A 25,208-nucleotide genomic window follows, 5' to 3' on the forward strand; every position below is an offset into this window, starting at 1 on the left:
ACAAAACTAAAAAGAAGGTAAAAACTACAAAAAAACTAAAAAGAAAAAAAAACTAAAAACTAATAAAAAAACTAAAAAATCTAAAAATCTAAATAAACTAAAAAAGAAAAAAAAAGGAAAAAAATAAAGGAGAAAGACAAAACTAAAAAACGAATGTATATACAGACCGGTACACCGGGATACAAATGACGACCGGGACACAGGGAATATAAATGACGACCGGGACACAGGGACACAACTACAACGGGGACACCGGGGGAAACAGGGGGATAGAAATGACGACCGGGACAAAAAAACTAAAAAGAAAAAAAAACTAAAAACTAATAAAAAAACTAAAAAATCTAAAAATCTAAATAAGCTAAAAAAGAAAAAAAAAGGAAAAAAATAAAGGAGAAAAACAAAACTAAAAAACGAATGTATATACAGACCGGGACACCGGGATACAAATGACGACCGGGACACAGGGAATATAAATGACGACCGGGACACAGGGACACAACTACAACGGGGACACCGGGGGAAACAGGGGGATGTAAATGACGACCGGGACACCGGGACAGGGAATGGTCGATTAGCAATCACCATCAACAAAGCTCAAGGGCAATCATTAGAATCATGAGGTATAGATCTGAATACAGATTGTTTTCCCATGGACCATTATATGTTGCATGTTCAAGAGTCGGTAAACCTGACAATCTATTTATATGCAAAGACAATGGGAAGACAATGGGACAGCATTTTACGTAGTTAAAACCATATATATATATATATATATATATATATATATATATATATATATATATATATATATATATATATATATATATATATATATATATAAATATATATATATATATATATATATATATATATATATATATATATCTATCTATATTCACAGGTGGGACATAGGGACACAACTACAATGGCGCGTAACTATTATGGCGCGTAACGACTTACGCGCACGGGGGGGCTTGGGGGGGGGGGGCGCGAAGCGCCCCCACCAACTAGGTGTTGGGGTGGCGCGAAGCGCCACCCCAACAGCTAGTATATATATATATATATATATATATATATATATATATATATATATATATATATATATATATATATATATATATATATATATATATATATATATATATATATATATATATATGTATATATATGTATATATATATATATATATATATATATATATATATATATATATATATATATATATATAAATAAGTTGTTTGTGGGTTATGTCTGTCTGTCTGTCTGTCCGCATATGACGTCTGAATTATTTCATCATATACCAATTCAAAAACGAAAGTATACAAGCTGATGTAGCTGAGTTGGTAACGCGGTATGTTCCAGGTTACAAAAACTACAAAAAAAAAATAAAAAAAGTAAAAAAAAGGTAAAAAACTAAAACCTAAAAAAGAAAAAAAACTAAAAACTAAAAAAAATAACTAAAAAAGGGTAAAAACTACAAAACAAACCAAAAACTAAAAAAAAAACTAAAAAAAGGTAAAAAACTAAAAAAACTAAAAACTAAAAAAGAAAAAAAACTAAAAAAGGAAAAAACTGAAAAATAAAGGAGAAAAAGAAAACTACAAAAACTGAAAAAGAAAAAAAACTAAAAAAAGGAAAAAAACTGACAATTAAAGGAGAAAAAGAAAACTAAAAAAATAAAAATAAAAAAACTAAAAAAGGGAAAAACTACAAAAAAACTAAAAAGAAAAAAGAAAAAAAAGACGACCGGGACACTCAAAGAGAAATTACAGACTGGGACACCGGGCTACAAATGACGACTGGGACGTGTGTGTCGACTGATGTCATGTTTGTGTGTCGACTGACGTCATGTTTGTGTGTTGACTGACGTCATGTTTGTCGACTATAAATGACGACTGGGACGCAGGGACACAACTACAATGGGGACGCCGGTGGGGGCACAGTGTATATATAAATAAGTTGTCTGTGTGTGTGTGGGTCTGTCGGGTGACGTCATGTCATCATGTCGTCAAGAAGTTAGTTGTCGTCATGTTTGTTATGACGATGACGTCATTAGAAGTATTTAAGAAAATCGTTCAAAGACAAATTTTTAATTGTAAGAAGATCGTGGAAGGAAAAATGTTTAATTGTAAAATGACTGGAGAACCTACAATGGCAACAGCCGAGGAAGCTGCTCAAAGAGTCTATGCCAAAAAACTTGCGGCTGATAGAGAAAGTAAGAAAAGAAAGCGTGCCGAGGAATAACAAGAACAGCAAGAAAACAGGCTTGCGGCTAAAGAACGCAAAACCGCGCAGCTAGATGAAAATCCACCTGGACAGCGAGAGTCAAAACATATCAAAACTGAAAATGATAGCGATGATGATTGGGTTTGGGATTTTGACTTGGAGAAGGTCATCAATGCCTACCAGATGAGACACAGGGACACAACTGCAATGGCGCGTAACTAACATGGCACGTAACGACTTACGCGCGGGGGGGTGGTCTTGGGGGGGAGCGCGAAGAGCCACCCCAACAGCTAGTATATATATATATATATATATATATATATATATATATATATATATATATATATATATATATATATATATATATATATATATATATATATATATATATACCAATTCAAAAACGAATGTATTCAAGCCGAAGTAGCTGAGTTGGTAAAGCGTTATGTTCCAGGTTCCAGGTCCGAACCTTGGCTTTAGTATTAATACAAAAGAAGAAAAAAACTAAAAAAGGTAAAAACTACAAAAAAACTAAAAAGAAAATACTAAAAAAACTAAAAAAGCTAAAAAACTAAAAAAACTAAAAAAAGGTAAAAACTACAAAAAAAATCTGAATACGGATTGTTTTTCCCATGGACAATCTTATGTTGCATGTTCAAGAGTCGGTAAACCTGACAATCTATTTATATGCACAGACAATGGGACATCGAAGAATGTTGTATATTCGCAAGTTTTACGTAGTTAACTATGTTCCAGGTTCCAGGTTCGAACCTTGGCTTTAGCATTAATACAAAAGAAGAAAAAAAAAACTAAAAAAGATAACATAGTACAGGCAAATGGAGGTTTGACCCGAAACAAATTGCAACAGAAATGATTCTTACACCATCTTGTAGAGAAAAAAAAAACTGAACAACATATCCATTTTCGCATATTCTGAGTCGACGCAAAATAACCGTGTTTTGGCTTTTAATGCGATTTTTTTTACGTTTTCCGAAAAAAATATAATTTTAGTATCCGACCGTTTTTCTTGAAATGAAGTATGATTCTGATCCAGAATGACAAGCTGAGACAGAAAATGAAGTCAGATTGGGTGTCTGGTGCAAAACAAAAAAGTTTCACTATCATCAATATGCGTTGCGGTAATTTTTGTAAAGACAATCAATCGGCACTTGTTATTCAACAAATCATCGATTTTTCGTAAAAATGCCTGAACTAGGCACTAGTGTAAGACACTTCGAAGGCTACGTAATGCAATAAAAATGAAAATCGTCACATTCATCACTTAGTGTTTTAAAAATTTCAAAGCTTATTCCCAAGATTTGACTGAGAAATCAATTAGACGAAGACCTCAAGTAATGCCAGAAAGTCGAGTAGAAAACTAGTTCCGGTCAGTGACAGTCATAACCTTTATTTAAATTCGCCATCTACCCCGAGAAAAAATTTTATTCGAAATTCCGCCATCTAACAGTCGAGTAATACTTTCCGGTGAATCTGCTAATGTTCTGATGAATGATTAGCGCAGGTAAGAAGTCGGTTTTTATAATGGTGGTTCGGAACTGAATACTTTAAAAGTTGAAAGGACAAATTATTGTACTTTACTGCTTTGCGTCAAATTCTTGGATGTTTCAGGTCAGTTTAATTTATTTGTTTTTTTTTTTTTTTTGTTTTACAGCGACATCTATTGAGAAGACAATCGTGCACAATTTGACTTGATAAAGTCAAATTCATCAGCAGCAAGAGAAAAGAACTGCTCCAGTGTCGAACATCAAAGCTTTGGTTCCAGTATTTGGACATGGTTGCGATTCTACGAAACTTTGTAAAAGGAGAACGATCTGGGTCATGGGAGCTCCATTTGAAGTCTACCTCAGAATGTTACCTTACCTGGAGGCTGCAGGATACAACCACTATACGAAATCATGCCATCTTTACCTCCAGCGAATGGACAAGCTCGAAGATACCCATCCTACGGTCTACCAGGCTTTCCAGAGTGGCATGCATGTAGTAAGACGTTCTGATAGATTCTGGGCTGGACTCTCCACGGATCTTGTCATTGAACAGGAGCTTATGCGCTCTCTTAAAACCTCTGGTGGCCTTACCAACGGCAGCGGCATGACAGAGGCTCAGAGGTCCTTATGGGTTTTGTCGCGACCAGTCTGCTCTACAGTAAACCTTTTGATGGAACGTATCTCACAAATTCTGCACGTTTCAAGCGATCAGCACAAGGAGATGTCAGAGCCGATACAACTGAGAGACTGCAAAGATACGCAGACGATTATCGAGTTTCTGGAAAGGGGTTCACCATTTGAGGGAGATGTTCAGTTAAGAAGCATAGCAAATGGTCTAACTGCCTATCCGTCTGCCAACGTGGATTCTGCCAAAGATGTTGGCCTAAAAGTCATTGACGCCATGTCTGGACAGCTGGTCTCTGACTTTGTGTTTCGACGAAAACAACAGGCAATCCAGATGACGACCAAGCAAAGTCCAAGCGGAGACTGCAAACGACTAGACCCGACTCTTCTTTTTCAGAGGTTTATCATGATCGCGAAAAGGATCAATCTTACGGAAACTGAGTACTTTCAACACGAACTGTGTTCCTACCCAGCGTCACTTTTTGACAGCTCCTGCATGCTCCGGACTGCGAACAAACCAGAACTAGCGAAGGCCATAGCCCAGGCGTGCAACCATGAGAAGCATTCATTTCCCCTCCCCGAAGGCACTCGATATATCCTAGACGGAGGAGCTCTGCTGCACAGGATACCATGGACAAAAAATGAAAGATACCTGGAGATTCTAGACCATTATGCAACTTACGTGACAGGAAAGTACCCTTCTGCCACTATCACTCGCAGAGGAGTCGTACAGTTGGCCGTGAGATCTTCTTCACAGCAGATATGCAGCTCAAGGTGAAGAAAGAAGAGTTCTTATCTTGCAAGAAAAACAAAGCCAGGTTTATCTGCGCTTTGGCTGATCATCTCCGTGCAAAGGGTGTCTCTGTCTCCCAGGCATCAGGTGACGCAGATGTCCCGATTGTGGAAGCTGCTGTTGCCTCTTCACGGTATCACGACACTGCCGTAGTTGGGGACGATACCGATCTATTGGTTCTCTTATGCTACCACTGTGACTTGTCAAGCAAGAAACCATTCTTCGCACCTGAGCCAAAGTCGAATAAAGCTCCCCGAATATGGGACATACACACCCTGAAAGAGAAGCTGGGACAAGATACTTGTCATCTGATCCTTTTTGCTCACGCCCTGTTAGGCTGTGACTCTACTTCGCGAATCCACGCTGTGGGAAAAGGTCTTGAACTGAAGAGGCTGATAGAAGACAATGATTTCCGAAAATCAGCTGCAGTGTTCATGAAGAAGTCCGCTTCGAAGGAGGAAATCAAGACCGCTGGTGAAGACGCCCTGCTGATCATATACGGTTCGTCGAAAGGAGGGAACTTGAACAAACTCCGCAGAGAAGTTTTTGAAAAGAAAGTGACAACGGCAAACTCTTTTGTTCACCCAGAACATCTGCCACCAACTTCTGATGTAGCCAAGTTTCATAGCTATAGAGTTTTTTATCAAGTTCAGGCATGGACCGGGGAGCCTGATCCGGAACTGAAAGCCGAGGAATGGGGATGGAAGAATAAAGATGACTTCTTATACCCATTAACAACTGACCTCCCACCAGCCCCACGTATGCTCCTAAAGATTGTGAAGTGCTCCTGTCGTGTACAGTGTAGTTCAGCGAGGTGTAGCTGCTTTAAAAACGGCTTAGTTTGTACTCCAGAATGCAGAACCTGCAAGGGAACAATGTGTTCCAACTCCCCAAAAATCGACAGCAACAATGATGAAGAGAACCTAGAACCCTAGTCGTTAATCCATTCCAAATGAAGAAGTTGTGAAACTAGTCGGAATCTGATTCTCTATTTTGTATTTTTTATAAGATTGATTCTATTTAATAGACTGTGAAGATTATGGATTATGGACTGTGAACACTATAGGTTGACCCTAAATAGTATACGAAGAGTGTTTTAAGTGTGATTTACGATACTGACCACTGAAAACCAGTTCGGTTTGTAATTCACTTTCCCTAATTATGTTCTAAAAAAATGTAGATCATTCATTAAGGATTACGATTTTTTTTCTGGTTCAGTGAACAACCTAGTTGATTCTATTTTCGGTCTCAGCTCGTGATTCTACGTCAGAACCACACTTTCATTCAAGAAAATCGGGCTACAACGAAAATTGTATTTTTTAGGCGAAAAAAGTCGAAAAAATACAGTTACTTTTTTTATGGTGCTTCTTACGCTAAATCCCACTTCGTTTTCGGTCTCGCCATGTTATTTTGGGTTAGAATCATAATTCAGTTCAAGAAAATCCGATGTCCACGAAAATTGCGATTTTTATTCGAATAATGGAAAAAAATAGCATTAAAAACCTAAAAACGGTTATTTTGCATCGACTCAGAATATGCGAAAATGGATATGTTGTTCAGTTTTTTTTCTCTACAAGATGGTGTAAAAATCATTTCTGTTGCAATTTGTTTCGGGTCGACCTCTTTTTGAAGCTCATTTTCCTGTACTAAAAACTACAAAAAAAAACTAAAAAGAAAATACTAAAATAAATAAAAAAGCTAAAAAGCTAAAAAAAACTAAAAAAAGGTAAAAAACTAAAAATTAAAAAAGAAAAGTACTAAAAAAACTAAAAAAAGGTAAAAACTACAAAAAAAACTAAAAAGAAAAAAAAACTAATAAAAAAACTAAAAACTGAAAAAGAAAAAAAAAACTAAAAAAAGAAAAAAACTGAAAAATAAAGGAGAAAAAGAAAACTATAAACCGGGACACAGGGAATATAAATGACGACCGGGACACTCAAAGAGAAATTACAGACTGGGACACTGGGACAGAAATAACGACCGGGAGATATAAATGACGACCGGGACACTCAAAGATAAATTACAGACCGGGACACCGGGACACAAATGACGACCGGGACACAGGGAATATAAATGACGACTGGGACGCTCAAAGACAAATTACAGACTGGGACACTGGGACACAAATGACGACCGGGATACTGGGAATATAAATGACGACCGGGACACAGGGACACAACTACAAGGGGGATGCCGGGGGCGCAGGGGGATATATAGATGACGACGGGGACACAGGGAATGTTCGATTAGCAATCACCACCAACAAAGCTCAAGGGCAATCATTAGAATAATCAGGTATAGATCTGAATACGGATTGTTTTTCCCATGGACAATTTTATGTTCCACCTAGTTGGTGGGGGCGAAGCGCCCCCACCAACTAGGTGTTGGGGTGGCGCGAAGCGCCACCCCAACAGCTAGTATAATTATAATTATAAACATGTTAATGCAGCCCAACTTATTATATATATAATTATAAACATGTTAATGCAGCACAACTTATTTAAACTCTTATTGACTTCTGAGGGTCGCTTCTTTTCTAAGCTTTTATCCAACTTTGTGTGTTCAAGCCGAAGATGATCAAATAACTTTTTAAAGGTAATATTAAGGCAATTGGTAGTTTTGAAGAATAGACATATGCAGTCTAGGGGTGAAGTGTTTTGAACAAGAATCGTTAGTATGAAGTATGAGTCACTAGAATGACACATGAAGGATGGAAACTGATAACAAGATTTATCAAAGACCGAATAGTAGTATTTTAATTATTCAAAAAATTTATATCGAAATACAAAAAGAAGAAAAATCAGGCATCAAAGCTTTGAAGCCGGCGCTACCCAGAGCAAGGCGTCTTTTGATGTCCACTGAGTGATTATTGTCGCCCGTGATCTGGCTCCCGAGACATGCGAAGCTATCCATCCATTCTATTTCCGCTCCATTAAGATTTATTTTTGGTGGGGATGGGTTATTGAACCTTGACACGCGCATGACTTTTGTTTTATCCTCGTTGATTTTCATTCCGAAGGTTCCTGTAACTACTTCCAGGTTATCTGCTTTGATTTGGAGTTCAGCGACGGATCCAGTGAGCATGTCGATGTCGTCTGCGTATACCAGCTTGTCGATTACAATCCCTCCTATCATTGCCCCATTGGTTGCTTCAACATGCGACATTACACAATGGAGGAAGAAATTAAACACGTGAGGTGAGAGGATGCATCCTTGTAAAACACCAACAGAAGTTTGGAATTCTTCGATCGTTCCCTCAACTGTTTGTACTTGGCTTCTGAACCGTTCATAAATGTTACGAATGAGTGATTATTTAACGAGACACCGTAAAGCAGCAATGTATGCGAAAGGCCTCCTCTCCAAGTTAAGTCAAAAAATTGTTTGAAGTCAATGAAGAGTTGATAGAGGTCCTGACCGTATTCAAGGTATTCTTCTATTACTTGACGAAAGACAAAAATCTAGTTTATCAATGAGCGGTTCGCTCGGAAACCCGCCTGATACTCAGGGATGATGTGACTGGTTAGTGTTTTTATTCTGTCCAGTAGTATCTTAGTCAACACCTTGGCAGATTGGCTTTTCAGGCTGATTGGACGGTAATTGTCACATTCGGTTTTGGACCCTTTCTTATGCAGAGGAATTATAGTAGTAGAACACACATTTTCGGGAAATATTCCTTGAGCCAGGCAGCTGTAGCAATTCTGTGGTAGAGATCTGTCATGACTTCTGAGTCGACTTTCAGGAACTCTGCTTGCAATCCATCTGGTCTAGGCAATTTATTTGATTTGAGTGACAAAGGCAGCTTCAACCTCGCTTCTACGTGGTGGTGTGCTTGGTTTCAATGGGGAAATGGTTAAATTCCTAAGAATGACAGGGCTAAGATTGATTGGGGGGGGGGTAACTTTTCACGAAAATGTTGTTTCCACCTCTCTCTTATTCCTTTTGCATCGTTGATGGGAGTCCCGTCTTTATCCAAGAATACATTCGTTAGTGTAGTTTTGCGGTAACTCTCGTACGGCTCTCGATAGCTCTCGTATTCTTTTGTACACGGCAGAGGTATTGCCTTTTCAGAAGTTAAGCTGGCATTGGTCGCATTTGTTATGTATGTACGCGGTTAGAGCACGTTCGATCTATTCTTTTCACTTAAGATGCTTATAAATGTCTCTGCTTTCTGGGTTTTGCCTATTAGCGATAGCACGCTTGTTTTTACACAGTTGAATGATATCATCTGTGATCCGTGGCTTTTCGGAGCCATTAGTTCTTCCAAGGACTGTCTCGGCTGCCTGTATGAAGATCTCGGTGCTCTTTTCGACTAGGGAGCCTAAATCTATTTCCTCTGGGTTCATTGAAGAACTCTCTGAGGTGTTTGAGAGCCAAATCGAGATTCATCGGGTAATGGTTGCGAGATGACTCGTCTTTCAGAATCTAAGTGCGGAATCTCGGGACTTTTTTCTGGAGTTTTGTTGCCGACTTTAGACGGAGACGGAAAGATGCCATTACCAGTGTGTGATCGCTGTCGACGTCTCCTCCTACAAGAGCGACTGTGTCTAGCGTGCTAGTTTTCCAGCGTTTCGGGACTTTTTGGTTTTTCAATCAATTGATTTCCACGCAACTTTTCGTCGCTCTCTGTATTTGAAAAGAGTGTCGGCCACTACCAGCTCGTTGTCCCGGCAGTATTCCAGAAGGCACTCACTTCTTTCCCAAATTTTCCCATGACGTCTTCATTACCGTCGGAATTCGTGCCCACTACTGCAGTAAAGTCTCCAATAACGAGAATTATGTCTTTTTTGAATGGAGTCTATGAGGCTTAGGAGTTGGCTGTGAAATTCCTCTTAGTCTTCATCGCTACGAGAAGAATCTGGCCTCGTCGGTGTAAAGTCAGGTGTTTGTTTTTCAGCTACCAGATCCTTGATGTAGATAAGGAATAAGGTCGGTCCGAGGAGAATTCCTTGAGGGACGCCACTCAGAACTTGGCGAGGTGTTGAACAGACCTTCTCTCCGTCTGTGGTAAAGAGCCGAGCCTTTTGTATTCTGTCACCAAGGAAGCCCATTAGCCAGTCAACTAGCTCTTTGTTAATGCCCACGGCTGTAGTTTGGAGCGTAAACGACTATGAGGGACTTAGTCGAAGGCTTTGGCAATGTCGAGTAGAATTAGGTTGACAGGAAGTCCTCTGTCAAGAAGCTGAGTAATTAGATCGTAAGTTTCGAGTAGGTTGGTTTCGACTGACTTCCAGGAAGAAAACCATGTGGTTTGTCCGAGATAATGCTGTTGGAAACGAGGTGCATGATAAGTGCGTCGTTGACAATTCTCTCTAAACCTTAGTGACAGCTGGCGTCAGACTTATAGATCTGTAGTTTTCAGTTGTAGACCGGTCCCCCTTTTCGAATACGAGTGTAATATAAGCATTGTGAGGGAACACCTCTCCTGTTGGAAGGAAACTGAAACAGATGGCAAAAAGCAGGGAAAATATCGGTGGCTGTTTCTTTGAGCAGCCTCGAGTGGATTTCGTCGGGACCGGCTGATTTGTTTGCATGGAGGTTTTTTAGCCTCGTTTTCACCGTAGGTGCAGTGATAACAACAGTGCTTACGGGAGATGGTATGTCGCATTTAGGAGTGGGCGGAGGCTGTTGTGAAGACGGAAGCGAACTGGTTGTTTAGTAAGTTTGCTAGTTTCTGGGTGTCAGTTACTTCTCTTCCATCATGAGTAGTGAGGCGTTTAACACAGCGCCTAGGGTGGTCTTTACTGGACACATAACTCCAAGAATTTTTTGGGTTACTCTTGCATTTAAAATTTTGTACAGTTGTTTAGTTCAGTTTCGTAGTCTGTTCTGAACTTGGACGTACTTTTCATAGTGAACAGGCTTATCTCTTTTTTTCTAATGGCACAGTTTCCAATTTCTTTGTCTTTTGATGCTATAAGTCATATACGGTCTTCGGTACAAGAACCAGCCTTTCTGTCACGTTTCTACATTTCTGTCGCGGTGACAGCTGTCAGGAATTTCTCCCACTGGTCGTCGACATATCCCTGAAGTAGCTCATCCCAGTCGACATATCCCTGAAGTAGACAAGTCTCAGCTCCCTTCTAATAGCCTCGTACTCTGTATAAACCTGCCTTCTGCATTTGGTTTTCACTGGACGTCTAGAGGTGATTATTTCTATGGCAAGATGGTCGCTTTTCCTGATTGGTGGGAGATAGTTTACCTTCTGAATCGCCTCGATTCTGTTTACAAATACCAGATCTAATACCGTGGGTTGTTGGGGAGGGCAAAACCGAGTGGGTTTGGTCAATTAGTTGGTAGGCAGAACGGTCATGTACAATCTCAATGAATGATCTAGCTTTAATCGGGATATTGGCAGTAGAGTTGTAACGGTACCCATCCATCCAGATCAGTACTGGGAAATTGAAGTTACCTCCAATAATAAAATCGCCTTTAAAGTTTTCAATAGCTTAACGGAACATTTATGAGAGTGTTCTCAGTCTCAATGGCTTAGGGCGAAGACAGTCTTCAATAGATACAACCAACTCTGAGAGAGCGGTGGTTATGGTCTTCATAAGTAAGGTCAAACCATACAGATTCGATGGAGGCTGAATTTGCCTCAATGCTCAGCTAACGTACTGCATATTTATTTTTGATCAGGGTCAGAACACTGCGTCTGCATCCAGTACAAGAAAGGTTAAAGACGACTCGGTAACCAGGCATATTCATATGAGAATCTTCTAGTCTTGTTCTTGAATTCTTAGGACACACTTCTGTTAATAAAACCAGGTCAAAGTCTTTTTGGTATCCCAGACTCCTAAGTTCCTGTAATTTTTTTGTTAGTTGGTCAACGTTAGATAGGAAAATAGAAGTCTGGACTTAGGTGTTGACTGCTGTTTGTACCTGGTCCCAACTGATCCTTTTCAATCAGCTCAAAGGGGGCAGCATCCGACTGAAAGTCTTGAAACTTGATACTGGAACTGGCGGTTGTGAATGTCAAGGATGTATCCGTTGCAGTCAGGGATAACTCCTCATCATACGCGAATACACAAGAACTTTGCCATAGGTCTTAGACCCTTTCAGTTAGTCCTACACTATGCTCACCATAACTAGAAACTTTATTTACAACGTTATATACAAGTCCCCTATTATGCAGGTTTAGGGCTGTATGGGCACCGACTGGGATGGGGGTACTTCCCTTTGGCTTTGTCCGTTTTTTAACACAATTTGAAAGTCACGGATGGCTAGGGTTATCTCCCCTGTGGCAGTTCTGGCTTCAAGCTCTTCTAAAAGCGTTTCATGGCAGGTATAGTCTTCCTTGACATGTCGTTTCTAAATTATATTTCGCCTTTTTTCTCATGATTTCTGCAGAATTTACTTTTTCAGTGCTAAGGAACTAACCATAAATATGACTGGTGGTGGGCAGCTATCCGATGGCTACACCGTGGATCCTTCTCTGGTGCGAGGCCGGAGTCTTTGTACGTTGGTTACTGAGTCGAATTTTATACCGAAATCTTTCTCTAGGATTGAAAGAATAGCTCTGCTGTTATTCTAGGAGTGTTGTATATCATAAACGATATGACATTGTTTTTTCTATTCTCTCTGTCTTTTTCAGCACAAACAATATGACAAACATCCGACTCTAATGATTGTCAAAGGTAGAGCAGCAGAGAAGAAACTTCACTTGGCACAATTCATCAGGCGTCGTCAGCGCTACACTTACTCGCGAGTGATGATTCGACCACGTTAACTTTTTCATAGATGGTTGGAGCTTGGATCTCAGACTTTCCGCCGACTGTGCAATGGACTGGTTTATACTTTGTTGTAGCATTGCCCACAATAGATGTGATCTCGGCAGCTGAAGCACTGTTGATGTGAAGCACTGTGAGGACTTACTTTGCATGCTGGACAAACTTGAGACAGATTTTCTCCACTCTTTTGTTCAGTAGGTCATATTCAGAGTCAGTTATTTTAGGCAAGCTGCTAAGACCCGATTTTCACAGCCATTACAGTTTAGTGCTGATGAACTCTCGTCTAAGTTTTTATTACAGGTTACACAGTTATCAACGTTTCTGCTTTGGCGGCATTACTATTTCTATTCACACAAAAAGTATATTTCTGTTCACTGTATCTTATTCTAAGACCCAGTTTAGAGATTTTCAAAATCAGTGGGCAGCACCACAAGAAGAAAAGAGCAACCATGTCAGACAAGGTTGACAACTTTCCGGCAACTATTTCTACATAAAAAGAGTCCAATATTGGTTAACAGTACTTTCATGGTGAATTCTGACTTTTTTGTCTTCACTTTGATGTACGGTATGGGAAAGTTATACTTGGTCACTCAGTCCTTGGGAACTTATTATTTCACACCACTGAGTTTTGTTCATTGACTAGCTGCTGGAGTGGCACTTTGCGCCACCCCAACACCAAGTTGGTGGGGGCGCTTCGCCCCCCCGCGCGCGTAAGTCGTTACGCGCCATATTAGTTACGCGCCATTGTAGTTGTGTCCCTGTGTCCCATCTGTGAATACGGATAAAAGAGAAAAGATTTCTCTTTTCGTTATAGATATATATATGTTTTTAACTATGTAAAACTTGCGAATATACAACATTCTTTGATGTCCCATTGTCTGTGCATATAAATAGATTGTCAGGTTTACCGACTCTTGAACATGCAACATAAAACTGTCCATGGGAAAAACAATCCGTATTCAGATCTATACCTCATTATTCTAATGATTGCCCTTGAGCTTTGTTGATGGTGATTGCTAATCGAACATTCCCTGTGTCCCGGTCGTCATTTATATTCCCAGTATCCCGGTCGTCATTTGTGTCCCAGTTTCCCAGTCTGTAATTTCTCTTTGAGCTTCCCGTTCGTCATTTATATTCCCTGTGTCCCGGTCGTCATTTGTGTCCCGGTGTCCCGGTCTGTAATTTATCTTTGAGTGTCCCGGTCGTCATTTATATCTCCCGGTCGTTATTTGTGTCCCAGTGTCCCAGTCTGTAATTTCTCTTTGAGTGTCCCGGTCGTCATTTATATTCCCTGTGTCCCGGCTTTTAGTTTTCTTTTTCTCCTTTATTTTTCAGTTTTTTCCTTTTTTTAGTTTTTTTTTCTTTATCAGTTTTTAGTTTTTTTGTAGTTTTTACCTTTTTTCTAGTTTTTTTTCTTTTTTAGTTTCTTACATTTTTTTTTTTTTTTTTTAGTTTTTTAGTTCTTTAGCTTTTTTAGTTTTTTTAGTATTTTCTTATTAGTTTTTTTGTAGTTTTTACCTTTTTTAGTTTTTTTCTTCTTTTGTATTAACGCTAAAGCCAAGGTTCAAACCTGGGGCCTCTCGGACCTAGAACCTGAAACAAAACGCTTTACCAACTCAGCTACTTCGGCTTGAATACATTCGTTTTGAGCAGCTTCCTCGGGTGTTGACATTGTAGGTTCTTCAGTCATTTTACAATTAGAAAATTCTCTTTCAACGATCTTCTTACAATTAAAAATTTGTCTTTGAACGATATTCTTAAATACCTGTGTCCTGGTCCTCATTTATATTCCCTGTGTCCCGGTCGTCATTTGTGTCCCAGTATCCCAGTCTGTAATTTCTCTTTGAGTGTCCCGGTCGTCATTTATATTCCCTCTGTCCCGGTCGTCATTTGTGTCCCGGCCAGTAATTTCTCTTTTGAGTGTTTTTTCTTTTTAGTTTTTTACCTTTTTTCTTTTTTCAGTTTTCTTTTTCTTCTTTATTTTTCAGCGTCACTTTGAAATATATATCGCCGAACCTTTGCTTTTTTAACTAAAATCTGATAGGCATTAATGACCTTATCCAAGTCAAAATCCCAAACCCAATCATCATCGCTATCATTTTCAGTTTTGACATGTTTTGACTCTCGCTGTCCAGGTAGATTTTCATCTAACTGCGCGGTTTTGCGTTCTTTAACCGCAAGCCTGTTTTCTTGCTGTTCTTGTGATTCCTCGGCACGTTTTCTTTTCTTACTTTCTCTATCAGCCGCAAGTTTTTTGGCATAGACTCTTTGAGCAGCTTCCTCGGCTGTTGCCATTGTAGGTTCTTCAGTCATTTTACAATTAAACATTTTTCCGTCCACGATCTTCTTACAATTAAAAATTTGTCTTTGAACGATTTTCTTAAATACTTTTAATGACGTCATCGTCATAACAAACATGACAACAACTAACTTCATGACGACATGATGATATGACGTCACTCGACAGACCCACAGACAAACAACTTATCTATCTATCTATCTATATATATAACAAGAGCTAAGAGCTCATATGGCACTTGTGACGAGGCGAGAAGAGCTAAGAGCCAAGAGATCATATGGTATGAGCTCTAACAAAATTCTATGAATCAATAGATTGATTTAAAAAGGAAAATAAGAGGCTTAATGCCGGTCAAGATTTAAAATAAGAGCTCTGAGTCACAAAGTCCTTCTAAATATCAAAATTCATTAAGATCCGATCACCCACTCGTAAGTTATAAATACCTATTTTTTTTCTAATTTTTCCTCTCCCTTTTGCCCCCCCAGATGGTCGAATCTGGGAAAACGACTTTATCAAGTCAAATTGTGCAGCTCCCTGACACGCCTACCAATTTTCATCGCCCTAGCACGTCCAGAAGCACCGAACTCGCCAAATCACTGAACCCCTCCCCCCAACTCCACCAAAGAGAGCGAATCCAGTACGATTCTGTCAATCACGTATCAAGGATATTTGTTTATTCTATCCACCAAGCTTCATCCCGATTCCTACACTCCAAGTGTTTTTCCAAGATTTCCCCCTCCAAATCCCCACAATGTCAAAAGATCTGGTCGGGATTTGAAATAAGAGCTCTGAGACATGAATTCCTTCTAAAAATCAAATTTCATTACGATCCGATCATCTATTCGTAAGATATAAATACTCCAATTTTCATGTTTTCCAAGAATTCCGGTTCCCCCCTCCAACTCCCCCGAATGTCGCAGGATCTGGTCGGAATTTGAAATTAGAACTTTAAAGCACAAGATCCTTCTAAATATCAAATTTCATTAAGATCTGGTCACCCTTTCGTAAGTTACAAATACCTCAATTTTCAAAATTACCCCCCCCAATCCCACCAAAGAGAGCAGATCCGGTCCAGTTATGTCAGCCACGTATCTTAGACAGGTTTCTATTCTTCCCATCCAGTTTCATCCTGATCTCACCGCTTTAAGTATTTTCTAAGATTTCCGGTCCCCCCAACTGCCCCCCCCCCCAATTACGCTTGATCCGGTTGAGATTTAAAATAAGATATCGGAGTTACGAGGTCCTTCTAAATATGAAGTTTCATGAAGATCCGATCACCCGTTCGTAAGTTAAAAATACCTCATTTTTTTTTCAGAAATACCCCCCCCCCCCCCCAACTACCCAAAAGAGAGCGGATCCGTTCCGTTTATGTCAATCATCTATCTAGGACTTGTGTTTATTTTTCCCACCATGTTTCATCCCGATCCCTCCACTCTAAGTGTTTTCCAAGTTTTAGGTTTCCCCCTCCCAACTCCCCGCCCCCATCACCAGATCCGGTCGGGATTTAAAATAAGAGCTCTAAGACACGATATCCTTCTAAACATCAAATTTCATTGAGATCCGATCACCCATTCGTAAGTTGAAAATACCTCATTTTTCTAATTTTTAAGAATTACTCCCCCCCCCCCAACTACCCCAAAGAGAGCAAATCAGTTCCGATTATGTCAATCATGTATCTGGGACTTGCGCTTATTTTTCCCATCAAGTTTCATCCCGATCCCCCCACTCTAAGTGTTTTCCAAGATTTTAGGTTTCCCTCCCTCCAACTCCCCCCAATGTCATCAGACCCAGTCGGAATTTAAAATAAGAGCTCTGAGACACAATATCATTCCAAACATCAAATTTCATTAAGATCCAATCACCCGCTCAAAGGTTAAAAATACTTCATTTTTTCTATTTTTTTCCGAATTAACCGGCCCCCACTCCCCCCCCCCAGATGGTCAAATCGGGAAAACGACTATTTCTAATTTAATCTGGTCCGGTCCCTGATACGCTTGCCAAATTTCATCGTCCTAGCTTACCTGGAAGTGCCTAAAGTAGCAAAACCGGGACTTTAGGTTTTCCCCCTCCAACTCCCCCCAAGGTCATCAGATCCGGTCGGGATTTAAAATAAGAGCTCTGAGACACAATATCATTCCAAACATCAAATTTCATTAAGATCCAATCACCCGCTGATAAGTTAAAAATACTTAATTTTTTCTATATTTTGCGAATTTACCGGGCCCCCACTCCCCCCCCCCCCAGATGGTCAAATCGGGAAAACGACTATTTCTAATTTAATCTGGTCCGGTCCCTGATACGCTTGCCAAATTTCATCGTCCTAGCTTACCTAAAGTGCCTAAAGTAGCAAAACCGGGACCGACAGACAGACCGACAGACAGACCGACAGAATTGGCGACTGCTATATGTCACTTGGTTAATACCAAGTGCCATAAAAATAAGTTGTCTGTGTGTGTGTGTGTCTGTCGAGTGACGTCATGTTTGTGTGTCGACTGACGTCATGTTTTCGACTGACAAAATTACAGACCGGGACATCGGGACACAAATGACGACCGGGACACCGGCACAAAAGGAATACAAATGACGACCGGGACACTCAAAGAGAAAGCGACCGGGACACAAGGAATGTTCGATTAGCAATCACCATCAACAAAGCACCGGGACACAAATGACGACCGGGACACAGGGAGTATAAATGACGACCAGGACATAAGTAAAAAAAAAAACTAACAAAAGGTAAAAACTAAAAAAAAAACTAAAAAGAAAAAAAAACTAAAAACTAATAAAAAAACTAAAAAAACTAAAAAAGCTAAAAAAACTAAAAAAGAAAAAAAAGAAAAAAAGAAAAAAATGGAAAATAAAGGAGAAAAACAAAACTAAAAAAAAATAAAAATAAAAAAAAACTAAAATGAAAAAAGAAAAAAACTAAAAAAAAAGTAAAAACCAAAAAAAAAACTAAAAAGAAAAAAAGGGGAAAAATACAAAAATTTATTTCATCATATACCATTTCAAAAACGAATGTATATACAGACCGGGACACCGGGATACAAATAACGACCGGGACACAGGGAATATAAATGACGACCGGGACACAGGGACACAACTACAACGGGGACGCCGGGTGGCACAGGGGGATATATAAATGACGACGGGGACACAGGGAATGTTCGATTAGCAATCACCATCAACAGAGCTCAAGGGCAATCATTAGAATCATGAGGTATAACTAAAAAAACTAAAAAAAGCTAAAAAACTAAAAACTAAAAAAAAGACCAATTCAAAAACGAATGTATATACAGACCGGGACACCGGGACACAAATGACGACCGGGACAACGGGACACAAGGAATCACAGACTGGGACACCGGGACACAAATGACGACCGGGACACAGGGAATATAAATGACGACCGGGACACAGGGACACAACTACAACGGGGACGCCGGGGGGTACAGGGGGATATATAAATGACAACGGCGACACCAGGAATGGTCGATTAGCACTCACCATCAACAAAGCTCAAGGGCAATCATTAGAATCATGAGGTATAGATCTGAATACGGATTGTTTTCCCAAGGACCATTATATGTTGCATGTTCAAGAGTCGGTAAACCTGACAATCTATTTATATGCACAGACAATGGGACAGCAAAGAATGTTGTATATTCGCAAGTTTTACGTAGTTAAATATATATATATATATATATATATATATATATATATATATACTAGCTGTTGGGGTGGCGCTTCGCGCCACCCCAACACCTAGTTGGTGGGGGCGCTTCGCGCCCCCCCCCCCAGCCCCCCCGCGCGCGTAAGTCGTTACGCGCCATAATAGTTACGCGCCATTGTAGTTGTGTCCCTATGTCCCACCTGTGAATATAGATAGATATATATATATATATATATATATATATATATATATATATATATATATATATATATATATATATATATATATATATATATATGGTTTTAACTACGTAAAACTTGCGAATATACAACATTCTTTGCTGTCCCATTGTCTTTGCATATAAATAGATTGTCAGGTTTACCGACTCTTGAACATGCAACATATAATGGTCCATGGGAAAACAATCTGTATTCAGATCTATACCTCATGATTCTAATGATTGCCCTTGAGCTTTGTTGATGGTGATTGCTAATCGACCATTCCCTGTCCCGGTGTCCCGGTCGTCATTTACATCCCCCTGTTTCCCCCGGTGTCCCCGTTGTAGTTGTGTCCCTGTGTCCCGATCGTCATTTATATTCCCTGTGTCCCGGTCGTCATTTGTATCCCGGTGTCCCGGTCTGTATATACATTCGTTTTTTAGTTTTGTTTTTCTCCTTTATTTTTTTCCTTTTTTTTTCTTTTTTAGCTTATTTAGATTTTTAGATTTTTTAGTTTTTTTATTAGTTTTTAGTTTTTTTTTCTTTTTAGTTTGTTTGTCCCGGTCGTCATTTATATCCCCCTGTTTCCCCCGGTGTCCCCGTTGTAGTTGTGTCCCTGTGTCCCGGTCGTCATTTATATTCCCTGTGTCCCGGTCGTCATTTGTATCCCGGTGTACCGGTCTGTATATACATTCGTTTTTTAGTTTTGTTTTTCTCCTTTATTTTTTTCCTTATTTTTTCTTTTTTAGTTTATTTAGATTTTTAGATTTTTTAGTTTTTTTATTAGTTTTTAGTTTTTTTTTCTTTTTAGTTTTTTTGTAGTTTTTACCTTCTTTTTAGTTTTGTTAATTTTTTTTTTTACTTATGTCCTGGTCGTCATTTATACTCCCTGTGTCCCGGTGCTTTGTTGATTGCTAATCGAACATTCCTTTTGTCCTGGTCGCTTTCTCTTTGAGTGTCGTCATTTATTTTTTTATTTTTTAGTTCTTTTAGTTTTTACCTTTTTTAGTTTTTTTTAGTTTTTTAGATGAAAATTTTTTTTAGTTTTTTCCTTTTTTTCTTTTTAGTTTTTTATTGGTTTTTACCTTTATGTTAGCTTATTTTTCAGTTTTTTCCTTTTTTTTAGTTTTTTTTTATTTTTTATTTTTTTTAGTTTTTTACCTTTTTTTAGTTTTTTTAGTTTTTTTAGTTTTTTAGTTTTTTAGCTTTTTTACTTTTTTTATTAGTTTTTAGTTTTTTTGTAGTTTTTGCCTTTTTTTAGTTTTTTCAGTTTTTTTTTTAGTTTTTTATTGGTTTTTACCTTTATTTTAGCTTATTTTTCAGTTTTTTCCTTTTTTTTAGTTTTTTTTAGTTTTTAGTTTTTTTAGTTTTTACCTTTTTTTAGTTTTTTTAGTTTTTTTAGTTTTTTAGCTTTTTTATTTTTTTTATTAGTTTTTAGTTTTTTTTGTAGTTTTTGCCTTTTTTTTAGTTTTTTTAGTTTTTTAGCTTTTTTATTAGTTTTTAGTTTTTTTGTAGTTTTTGCCTTTTTTTAGTTTTTTTAGTTTTTTAGCTTTTTTATTTTTTTTATTAGTTTTTAGTTTTTTTTGTAGTTTTTGCCTTTTTTTAGTTTTTTCAGTTTTGACGTCACCTGATCCAGTTTTTTCAGGTGACGTCACCTGATCCACGATCCACAGATCCAAAGACAACTTATTTTTATATATATAGATAGTTTTTTTTTTTTTACTTATGTCCTGGTCGTCATTTATACTCCCTGTGTCCCGGTGCTTTGTTGATTGCTAATCGAACATTCCTTTTGTCCTGGTCGCTTTCTCTTTGAGTGTCGTCATTTATTTTTTTCTTTTTTAGTTCTTTTAGTTTTTACCTTTTTCAGTTTTTTTTAGTTTTTTAGATGAAAATTTTTTTTAGTTTTTTCCTTTTTTTCTTTTTAGTTTTTTATTGGTTTTTACCTTTATTTTAGCTTATTTTTCAGTTTTTTCCTTTTTTTAGTTTTTTTTTATTTTTTATTTTTTTTAGTTTTTTACCTTTTTTTAGTTTTTTTAGTTTTTTTAGTTTTTTAGCTTTTTTACTTTTTTTATTAGTTTTTAGTTTTTTTTTTGTAGTTTTTGCCTTTTTTTAGTTTTTTCAGTTTTTTTTTTAGTTTTTTATTGGTTTTTACCTTTATTTTAGCTTATTTTTCAGTTTTTTCCTTTTTTTTTAGTTTTTTTTAGTTTTTAGTTTTTTTAGTTTTTTACCTTTTTTTAGTTTTTTTAGTTTTTTTAGTTTTTTAGCTTTTTTATTTTTTTTATTAGTTTTTAGTTTTTTTTGTAGTTTTTGCCTTTTTTTAGTTTTTTTAGTTTTTTAGACTTTTTATTAGTTTTTAGTTTTTTTGTAGTTTTTGCCTTTTTTTAGTTTTTTAGTTTTTTAGCTTTTTTATTTTTTTTATTAGTTTTTAGTTTTTTTGTAGTTTTTGCCTTTTTTTAGTTTTTTCAGTTTTGACGTCACCTGATCCAGTTTTTTCAGGTGACGTCACCTGATCCATCCACAGACAGACAACTTATTTTTATATATATAGATATATATATATATATATATATATATATATATATATATATATATATATATATATATATATATATATTCACAGGTGGGACATAGGGACACAACTACAATGGCGCGTAACTAATATGGCGCGTAACGACTTACGCGCGCGGGGGGGCTTGGGGGGGGGGCGCGAAGCCCCCCCACCAACTAGGTTTTTATATAACAACAATACAACAGCTACAATAGCTGTTTTTTATATACAACAGCTAGTTTTTATATATATAGATAACAATATGCATCATCATCATCAACTCGTTCTATTGGTGAAAAGTCTTGAACTGAACAAGGCTGTTTTGTAAATATGCCTGCGAGAATTGAAAATGTTCAACATAGCATAGCAAAATGTTAATATGATAAACCAACCACATTCAAAATTATGAGAAAATGGCACATTATTAAGCTACATTGCATTATCCTTCATGCATCAATCAAAATAAAATTCAAATCTTTAATCCATGTAGAACAAAAAATCAACATAGTCAACTCCTTTACAAAAGACATTTTATCTTAAAATAGTGAAGTGACTTATGCACCAGGCTGCACATATTGTCAGAATTCCCTCCAAAAGAGTCAAAAACCCTCATTAATAAAACAATGGGAACAGTTTAGGTGACTATCAGCATTGATTATAAAAACATTATATTGAAAGGCAATTTTTATCAATCTATTTCTTCTTCTAAAGAAGAAGTGAAGAAAGAAAAAGAAAAGAGGATAGCATAGTATTGACTATGTTAGAGTCCATTTATATAGTACAGACTATTTATATAATATCACTGATAGCATTGTATGTAAAAGAAGACTATTGGCTGTTTTTGCCCATATTCAAGTGTTTCAAACATAGAGGGCCAGAGAAATTCCTTGTACTCAATCTTACAATTTAAAAGCTATTCAGTCCTTTGAATGCATTACAACTGAATGTAGATTATCCAGTCACGTTTATGAGGGCATGGTTATTTGAATCCAAATAGACTAGACTTATCTTCTTAGAAATTACTTTTCAGATAATTTTCTCATATGTATACAGGGGAAAACCAATGAAAAGGGTATGACAAAGACAGAACCAATAAATTAAAGCAAAATTTCATTGTGGTAATAAAGAAACGTGATGACTTTGATCAGTTAATTTTAACATCTCACAAGAATACAGCATGTTACTTACTCTTCAAGTTCAGGGAATGTTGTATAAACCAAAGCTAATATAGACAATGATGTCAAGAATATACCAAACAATAAAACTATTGATTTTCTAGTGCTGGTGCCAGTTTGTTCTGTTTCCACTTCCTTTGGAAATGATTCACCATTGTTCCCTGCAGTTTCTTCAGCTGCTTGAATCTTCATGGTCTTGGATTGCTTTAAACAATATTCTGTTTCTTTATTATACATTGCAGTTCCATTAGAGTTGTTACCTGAAACACAACATAGTTAGTGTTAAAAAATTTCTAAGTACCAGTGTTGTATTTAGCATATATTAAATTTTCTAGAATATACATCATGATAGTAATTATTTGTAATTAATTAGTGTAATTAATTACTCGTGATAGTAATTATTAATATGATAAGCTTTAAGTAATTATTTACCCCTCTCCAACAACCTAACCAGCAGTTGTCTTCTAATAGAGAAAGGCAAGATGATCCCATTTATCTTTCCAAGTGTCTAGAAAGATAAAGGTATAAATGAATGATAAATGAACAATGAAATGAAGCAAACAATAAGGTACAAAACCAAAAGGTATAAGAGGAGTTTCATTTCCCTTTCAGATGGTGCTTGAGTACTGAGCCAGTTTCTTTCTTTTTTTTTATCATCAGTAATTGTCATCAGATGAATAGGGAGTGCATTAATATAAACCAGTTTCTTTCTTTTAATACCATTAGTAATTTATCATCAGATGAATAGGGAGTATATAAATATTCAAATGCATTTAGAATCCAGATAATTTCTGGTTGGCTATAGAGCTGAAGCCATTTTGATCCCCATCCTTTAGAACCATTGAATATGCACGCGTTCTAATCTACTACATTCAAAAATGAGTCTTATGAATGTATGCTGTTGCAACTGTTTGTTTATTTAAATAACTGCATGTCAATTTCATTTATAAGGACAAATTCTGTTAACATATCTTGAAGAAAAAAAGGATATCAGAAATCAATGCAACCAGATTTGTTTCCTGTTTTGTCTTAGCTGAGGTTCGTTTGGTCCAAAAATTCTTGTTGAACAATCAAAATTGCCTAGAAACTCAAAGCAGATCGCCAAAAATGTTTAATTTTTTGTACTAAGTTTCAGAATTTTTAGGCCCTTGTTGAGGTCCCTGTAGTCTAGTCTATTTACCCTCAAACCTTCATGCTGATTAGGGAGAAACAATGTTCAAAGCAATTTTAGTGTTTCACATACTAAAACAAATCATTTTGCCTAAAACTCTTTTTCCCCTCTTAGATTCATCTAGCCTAGCTACACATGCCTAGTAAGTTACTAACTGATTTGAGACAAAACTAATTATTATTAGACATCAGCTTATTTTAGGCATTATAAACAGCATCATCAAACTCTGTCAGACTGGACACGTTTACACCCCAACAAACGCCTTTTTAAACAGATACTTGTGGTTGAACCCTTATCAAAATGGTGTAGTTGAAAGGAAGGCAATTTAAAAAGTTGGTGGTCACTTGTTAGGCAAGATCTGGAGCCTGCTGGAAGTTTCTAATTTATTTGGCCGAAAATGGGACAAGCAATAGCTAAATTTTGCCAAAGCATTGACACATGACTGGCCATCATGAGAAACTCTCATTCAAAAGATTCGTTTGGTTGCTAGATGAGGCAATAAAGCCTGGTCCTGCTGCAAGCACAAGTAAGTAGTAAGTATCACAAACAAATGCAATATTTTTTTGTATAGTTTTTGTCTTCAAAGAACATTCTGTGTCTCTTTATACCAGCCTGGTAAGTCTAAGGCAATATCTGGATATAAGAATTTGTTGATGCACTTTCAGATGTCCAAATAACCCTAAATATTTGTTTTCCCTTTAAGTTTACGTGGCTTTGTCAACATATTATGTAAGCACAAGCTCACAAGACAAAAAAAGTTATTGGATTATATTTATACAGAACTTGTTTTTCTTTAGTTTTTATCTAACCATATTTTCTTTGTTTTAAATTTTGCATCTAATTCATCACTTTGAAACTAACAACTTTCTCACTTCCACTCAACATGGCTTCAGATCTTTAAGGCCCGTTGATACTAGCCTAATATAGACATATGAGAACGTCACATTATTGTTGAATAAAGATTTCCCTGTTGACATGGTACTCCAGGACCTCTTAAAAGCGTTTAACAGGGTTTGTCATGAATTCCTCATCAGCAGACTATAAGCAGCAGCTGTTGATCATATTATTGCCTAGTGGATACAGATTTCACTTTCAGAAAGAACACAAGTTGTAAGAGGTCATGACTCTCAAAGTGTCCCTCATTTCTCCTTGTCTACAACAGTTTTAAGCAGCGTTCCCCAGGGGACCATTCATGGACCAAGTTTCTTCAATTTCAATATAAATGATGCACACGACCTTATCTCAA

The 25,208-nt window shown here is 37.3% G+C and overlaps 1 protein-coding gene across 1 annotated transcript in view; it reads right to left on the reverse strand.

Moving 5' to 3' along the window:
• The window catches only part of LOC136041669 (transmembrane protein 41B-like), a 63,838-nt gene that overhangs the window by 16,492 nt on the left and 22,138 nt on the right, over nt 1-25,208 (reverse strand). The window contains exon 2 of the mRNA XM_065726386.1: nt 22,805-23,051. Coding sequence (XP_065582458.1) covers nt 22,805-23,051 — 247 coding nt within the window. The remainder of the gene's footprint in view (nt 1-22,804; nt 23,052-25,208) is intronic.

This window comes from Artemia franciscana, unplaced genomic scaffold (assembly GCF_032884065.1).
Source record: "Artemia franciscana unplaced genomic scaffold, ASM3288406v1 PGA_scaffold_32, whole genome shotgun sequence".
Taxonomy (NCBI): Eukaryota; Metazoa; Arthropoda; class Branchiopoda; order Anostraca; family Artemiidae; genus Artemia; species Artemia franciscana.